The sequence below is a fragment of the Pelobates fuscus genome, chromosome 4, assembly GCF_036172605.1.
Source record: "Pelobates fuscus isolate aPelFus1 chromosome 4, aPelFus1.pri, whole genome shotgun sequence".
Taxonomy (NCBI): domain Eukaryota; kingdom Metazoa; phylum Chordata; class Amphibia; order Anura; family Pelobatidae; genus Pelobates; species Pelobates fuscus.
In genome coordinates this window covers 329,577,916-329,585,144 of record NC_086320.1, presented here as the reverse complement: position 1 = coordinate 329,585,144, position 7,229 = coordinate 329,577,916, and the positions used below count along the sequence as shown (strand labels likewise).

Below are 7,229 nucleotides of genomic sequence, written 5' to 3'. Positions count from 1 at the left end.
ATTCACAAGCTAGTGATTGGTCATTTAGGTTGCATCATGGGAATAGTTAATGACAATTAGCCAATAGCAAGTAAGGCCAATAAACAAGCCCACCAGGAAGGTGGGGCTAACTTGTGTTCTTGAAGCGCTCCCCTCACTCTCTCAGAATCACTGTCTTCAGTGCCTTTGTGGAGATTCTTCTCAATCCTGACTCTTCCTAGCATCTTCCTGCTCTCTCACAGCCCATCATTCTACAGGCCTTTACTTTGGTTTCCAGATAAGGTTTGAATGAGATACACATACAAGTCGTTCTTAAATTTGATCTCTAGTCCAGAGGCCTTCTCCAAAGATTTTACTTGTAGCTCTGTTCCCAGCGCAGAATCTACTTCAGCAACCTTGAAGAATTCTAAGAAGAACTATCTAAAATCCCAACAGCCAACAGTCTACAAGAACCATGAATAACAATTATCTTTATTCCAACCAAGGAGAGGGTGATCTACGAATATTTCCAACTGGACATGAAAATTATCAAGAAAATATGCAAGATGTTACTGGCATGAGCCATCCACCTTACTCACAGAATAAGCAAAACTTTGACTACAAAGTAATTCAACAAGATGGTGGGCAGTGTCCACCTCAGAAGACAAACTTAATGAACCAATTCCCTCACTACTATAACGGCCCTACACAGCCTAATGCTTACAACACAATTAATTCTGGACAGCCATGGATACCACCACTAAACCAAAATCAAACACCTAACTACATAAACCAAGTATCTCCCCATGAAGCCGCCAGTCCTGTAAGCATGAATCGGCCCACTTCCCCACAGGTCATGTCCAATACTGCTCAGGCAGGGCAAGTCAAGTACCCCATGCTCCACTACCAAAAACCTTCACCAGCTATGGCTGGAAGCTGCACGTCTATGAGTACCATATCCAGTGCTGGAAGCTGCACCAATGCAAGTACTATATCACAGGCATCCACTGGAAGCGAAGACTCAGATGTTGTGGTGAGTACTTACTAATCCAAACTCATGCACTGTTTATATATGTGGTTTCTTCAGGAAGCAACATGTTTGGACCACTTTGAGATTTATTTTTTTTGTTCTGGTAACATTTACTTTACAAATTTCTCATGTAATAGGAAACCTAAATGTTGGAGATAGTTTATGGTTTTATTGTCAAAGTATCAATGGCTATTTAGTGAAAAGTACACTTTATTTTTAAAGGACATTAAAGTAGAAAGTAGTGGATATGCACAAATTTTAATCTTGTTTATAGTAAACATAATGTTGTGGTGGTTTGACAACTGAAAAATGTAGGTCAACATTTGGAAAATGGGAAAAAAATATTTGGAGAACTTTTCAAGCTTGCCACTTTCATCCAATTTTTTTCACTCCACTTGTCGATTTAGTTCAACTCACTATTTAATGAATAAATGTGTATTTTCATTCTACTGGTATATAGCTGTAGCAGGTGTAGAACAAATTAGGTTATGGCTGTCCATTAGGATTTTATTGTGAAGCCTGTATATGGAAAACAATGACATATTTCATATTGTCTAGTGATACTTTAACCTATTTTCTGCCAATATGAGCTCAAATCCTAGATGAGGTCAACTTTATCAATAAATAAATAGGGGGATATTGTAGTTTAAATAAGCCTTCTGCATAAACTCGATGACAATGTTGGCTCCAAGCAGAAGACTGTGACAATTGCAATCTGAGTGTACATATATCTATGCTGACCCCAAATTCCCATCTTGTAATTTGTGCTTCTGTATGGTTGATATATAATAGCACTTAAAGTATTAGTATTTAACACATTCGTATCACAAACTATGACTTTGTTTGATGTTTTCCTGGAGATCTGGACATTTGTAGCTGTTGTGCTCTACTTTCAAAATAATTTTGTTTTTATTTTAAGTACTGTTTTTTTTTAACCTCAAGTTTAAAACTTACTCCTTACATTCACAGGATAACTCGAGCATGAGTGAGCTTGAAGAATTTGCCCGTGATGTTAAAAAGCAGAGATATTTGCTCGGTTTAACCCAGGAAAACGTTGGGAACGGACTAGGAGTTTTATACAGTAAGTTGAGATAAAAGAAAGTTACCAAGACATTGAAAGAAAGATATGATTTATATTGAGTCAGTTTGTAAAAAAAAATCAACAAATAAAAATAAACTTATATTTTAAAGAGAAAATCTGGTATTTTAATTACAGCAAGTATAATTATCTAAAATATATATTATTAATGATTTTTGTTTATGTATATGAATGGATGGATTTCATATTCTATATATTTTCTTTGATAAATACACTTTGAGAAAGCACAGAGAGGGTATTTAATGCAAATAAATTAGTTTTTTCAACACTTTGGTACAATGAAATGCAATATGGATGTTATCCCTGAATTTGATGGCATGTAGTAACCTTTGATTTCAATCATGAGCCCAACTTTGGAAATAGGAGTTAATGCAAGTTCAAAGATAGGAAATTCATGAAAACATGCACCGGGATACAGTTTCATTGTTCCAAAGAATCATGTTTGCATAAAATGCTCATTGTAGGCTTTTCAGGTTACAGTTGCAATGTCAGAGTGCTGTCAACATAATTATGTAAAAAGCAAAAGCCAATAACGCAATCAAAAAACTTTTTTTTCATATTATTAATAATATTACCATTATTACTATCTTAATTGATTTAGTAATAAATAATAAGAGAGTTTATTTAAAGCCAGAACACCTGGACATCACATAACAGACAAACCATCTACTTTGTTACAGATAAATCATTTAGCCAGACAACAATTTCAAGATTTGAGGCTGTCCAACTGTCCCTGACTAATATGCGGAAACTGAAACCAATGTTGAAGAAGTTTTATGATGAAGTTAAAACAAATCCAGCTATCCTCCAAGTAAGTAAAACACTTTCTAATTTTGAAAGCATGTACAGGGACTTATACCCTAAAGATTTATTTACATCAACTTGATCATGTTGTTAAAATTCCACTATTATCAGCAGTGTAATTAATTGTACTAAAACAACAATAACCACGAATCTCCCAACATTGGGAGGTATGGAATTGGGAAGCAGATAGATTAGCCCGATGGGCATGGTCAGGGACTTGTGTCAGTGGTGATGCCCACAATGGATGAGCCTGCCTGCAAAGGGAGTGGGTTGGCCCATTGAAGTGGTGTGTCAGACGTGTGTCAGGCACGTCAAGCTGACTGTCAGCATCTATAGCCGGAAGACCGAGGTAGGCAACCATGGATTATCAAGATGCACTCATCTACCATGACGGATTTCCAGAATTATGGCTGTGTGGGCATTGTGGGCGATTTAGTCCACAACATCTGGTGTGCCACAGGTTGCCTTTCCTTGTAGTAGACCATGCAGAGACTATTGCTAAAGCACCCTCTGTACATATTTAGTGCCTGCTATACAGCTGAAGTACTTCTAATGATGCACTCTCTATGTGCTACACAGGGACAGTCCCCTCTTCACAACTGCACTTAAAACACCGCAGACATCAGTGTTTAGCCTTCAGAGAGCTACTGAGTTCAGGGTTATTGCAATATAGCTATTATTTTTTTTACTCGTTATTATTATTAATAGGCCATTATTATCATCACTTAGGACATGTGTGGCATGTCAAGTACAAGCATATCATAAAGGGATATGGTAATCACCTAGACCACTACTGCTCATTGAACTGGTCTGAGTGCAATGACCCTTATGCACTTAGTGATACAATGTAAAACATTTTGCCAACAGTGACTGTCTACCAGAAAGACCCTAGAAGGCTTCCTGTATTGAAATGGACCTTTGGTCTGGTATTTGACGCTGGACGTCCTCACTCTCTGCATGAGGACCTCCAGTGTCAGATTTTTCCTCCTAGAAAAGAACTGATTCAATGCTTTCCTATGGGGAAGGTCTAATGCAGAGGTCTAATGCCCATCACGGGCCTTCAGAGGGGGCGGACCAGGACCCAACGCCGAAGGACATTCGCACTTGGTAAAGGTGAGTAAATAACCCTTTCATTCACCCAGGTGGAGGGTGGGGGAGGGCGCGAGGAAGGGGAGAGGCAGAGAGAACTACAGTGCTAGGAATGCAGCTTTGTATTCCTGGCACTATAGTATCCCTTTCATTTTGAAAAGTAGGGAATGGGTATAATAAATCCCTGTTACTATAGCAGTATGATAAAAGGAGGTACAGAGCTCTTTGCACTATAATCAATGCAAGGTGTACAGGTAGCTATGGTGCTTGGGGTTCTTTTATGTTAGTGCCCATTTAACTCTGTGAAATATGCTCATTACAAATTGTGGAATCTTTTCTTTTGAAACTTGTTAATCTACTAGATTGGAAAGAAATGTAATTCTGTGAGTAACGGGTTATTCTTTGCATTTTTTATATTTTTTTGCAACACACTAGGTTGTTGAAAAGGGAGAAAATCCGAACAACTCTGCAAAAAAAACAAAACGCACATTCATTGATAAGGCGACAAAGGAAAAGTTAGAAGAGATTTATAACCTGGTCCATCATCCCAGTAAAATGGAAATCGGAAAAATTTCACACGAAAGGAAGCTAAAAATTGAAGTAAGTACTGACGATAAGAAGATTTATATCAACTACATTGACATGAAAATTTACAGTTATTTACTAAAGTGAGAATGCAAAGTGAACTTCAGATTTAAAGTGACACAGCATTTACCGAAACCACTACAGCTTAAAGTGGTTATGTCTACAGCCTGCCCCTGCAGGCTTTCTAATGTAAACACTGCCTTGTCAGGCATACAATACACACAGACACTGCATCTACTACACACATTGAATCCACTACGCAAACACACATTCTGCATCCACTCTACAAACACAGACACTGCATTCACAACACACACTGCATAACATAATGGATGTGGGCATGTTTTGATGGGCATGACTTGAGTGGGGGGGGGGGGGCAGCATTTCATCCTTGGACCAAGGAAGCAAAATTCTTGGGCCGTCCCTGAGTTAACTGTTATAGTAACCATCTTGTGGCAGTCACTTTAACAATGAGTTCTAGAGATTTGACTACCAGCACACACAATTTGGGTAAAAGAAGACTCTATAATTAAGGCCAGTTGGTCATGTCTCCAATGGTGCCATCTAAACCATAGTTTTGTGAGGAGTTTTTTTCTACTTCGCTATTTTGGCCTAACATTTCTCTGATATCCCTTTTTTAATTTTCACAAATTTCCAGATTAGTAAATAATCCTAAATGTTTTAGCTGGGACTAGAGGCAATTGTTCTCGCTGGTACAAAAGTGAATCTTTTAATGTATGAATTATTTATATTATGAATTTCCCAAATGTTTTGCTCTGCATAAATCAAACTTGGTACTTGTGTATTATGTCTGTTTAAATGTGAATAATTTGTTAATCATTTGACCACCTCATATAAGATCATTAGAATACTTCACATAAGATGAATTCCTTTATTGACCACCCATTATTTTCATTATTTATCAATAGGTTGTTAAAACATGGTTTTGCAACCGTCGCCAGAAGGATAAAAAGGAACTGAACAAACTACTGAAAGAGGCCATGGCACCTGGTAACTTTGCTCAACCTATTCCAGGTCCTAACACAGGAACCTGTGCCATGCCACCAGTGGCCGTACCGCAACCCTGCCTAATTGATATGACTGGATCAAATCGTACTCCGTATATGGCAATAAACGACTACAATGGACAATTCATCCAATATGCCACATAAAGATTGCCTCCTGGAAACCATACTTAGTACACCATGTTATATCCATATTTCTATTTTCCTCTTTTTACAGATAAACCTCTCTTTTGAGCATTAACCCATCTTGATCACTCTTACTTCAGTTCAATGTTGTAGCCTTAACCCTACCACTTTGATTCCCTGTCATCATTATTAAATCTTCATTCTTATTCACACCTTATATAAAATTAATCGCCAAATCCTGCCCACTGCATCGGAAATTCACCATATCTGACACAAGGTGAAACAAAAACTCCATGCATTTCAGTAGGATCATTTTACACCTTACTCTCTGTAAGCTATTCAAACCCTGCTTCTACTCCATAAACTCTATCTCAAGCTGCATTTCCTCTCTGTCAATGACCTTGATATCTGTTATGCTTCCCACCTCATCTCCAACATCTTTCAACCTCATGTCCTTTATTACAAGAGTTTACTCTAGACCTAGAACTCGCTGGACTTCCCCTTAAGACTGTGTAATTGAATGTAGATTGTACAGTTGACAATGCACTTTCCATATATGTATATCTAAAAAGAATTGAAAAAAAAGAATAAAAAATAAGTTTGTTTGTCGCTTTGTTTGGACCGTTTTGTGAATTTATGCAAATATTTTTGGAGTTGAATACTTCTTTACTAGCACATACTGAGCTTCACACCAAACCTTCTATTTTGTGTAGGGAGTCTATCCAGTAAAGAGTGAATTACTCTGAATGTACAAAAAAGCAAAAAGATAAAGTGGCACAGTGCAAAATAAATATTTTAACACTAAAAAATAATCATATAAATGTCATAAAAGCAATAAATTCTGTTCAGCAACCATTCAAATCATGGCAAAAGATACACTAAAATAATAAAAAAAATGGTGCTCATAAAATATCTGCCAAATTACAAAATATACCAATGTACCAAAGTGATATACATATACCTTATCAAATGTTATAACAACCAATCTTAAAGTGGTATAGTTCATGAAAAGAGATACTAAAGTAGAATGTGTGGTCACAACAATCTTATAAAACACACACAAATACCTGTTTAAAAAACACTGCATTTAGTGAATGTTCAATCACTTTGCAAAATGAGGGATAAGATGGTGATCTTGATCTTAGTTGCCCTATTGCTGCAGAGTGTGTAGATTATGGGTGCTAGTGGGAGTCCAAGTTTTTGTAAAACTCCTTATCTACACTTTGTCTTAAAACTGTAGACGTATGGCAATCAATATAATGAACTGTAGGCAGGGCCGCCATCAGGGCATGACAACCGCAACGGTTGTCATGGGCCCGGCGGTCCTGGGGGGCCCGGACTGCTCAGGTCGTCCGGGCCCCACATTCAGTGGGAACATACCGGGTCGCAGGGGGCCCTGCGACCCCGGTATGTACCCACTGGGCCAGCCTCTTCTCCTGGGGGGCCCAGCAGCCGGTCACCTCAGGGCCCCCCAGAGGCTGACCCTGCTGACAACCGGCGGGCGCGCGAGGGA

The 7,229-nt window shown here is 38.2% G+C and overlaps 1 protein-coding gene across 1 annotated transcript; it reads left to right on the top strand.

The window, feature by feature from the left end:
* The first annotated feature begins 433 nt into the window (after positions 1 to 433).
* LOC134609461 (POU domain, class 5, transcription factor 1.2-like) lies at positions 434 to 5,737 on the top strand. The gene is made up of 5 exons (XM_063453135.1): positions 434 to 991; positions 1,958 to 2,069; positions 2,768 to 2,898; positions 4,416 to 4,580; positions 5,495 to 5,737. The coding sequence occupies exons 1-5, from the start codon at positions 434 to 436 to the stop codon at positions 5,735 to 5,737; spliced, it is 1,209 nt and encodes a 402-aa protein (XP_063309205.1).
* Positions 5,738 to 7,229: the final 1,492 nt, after the last annotated feature.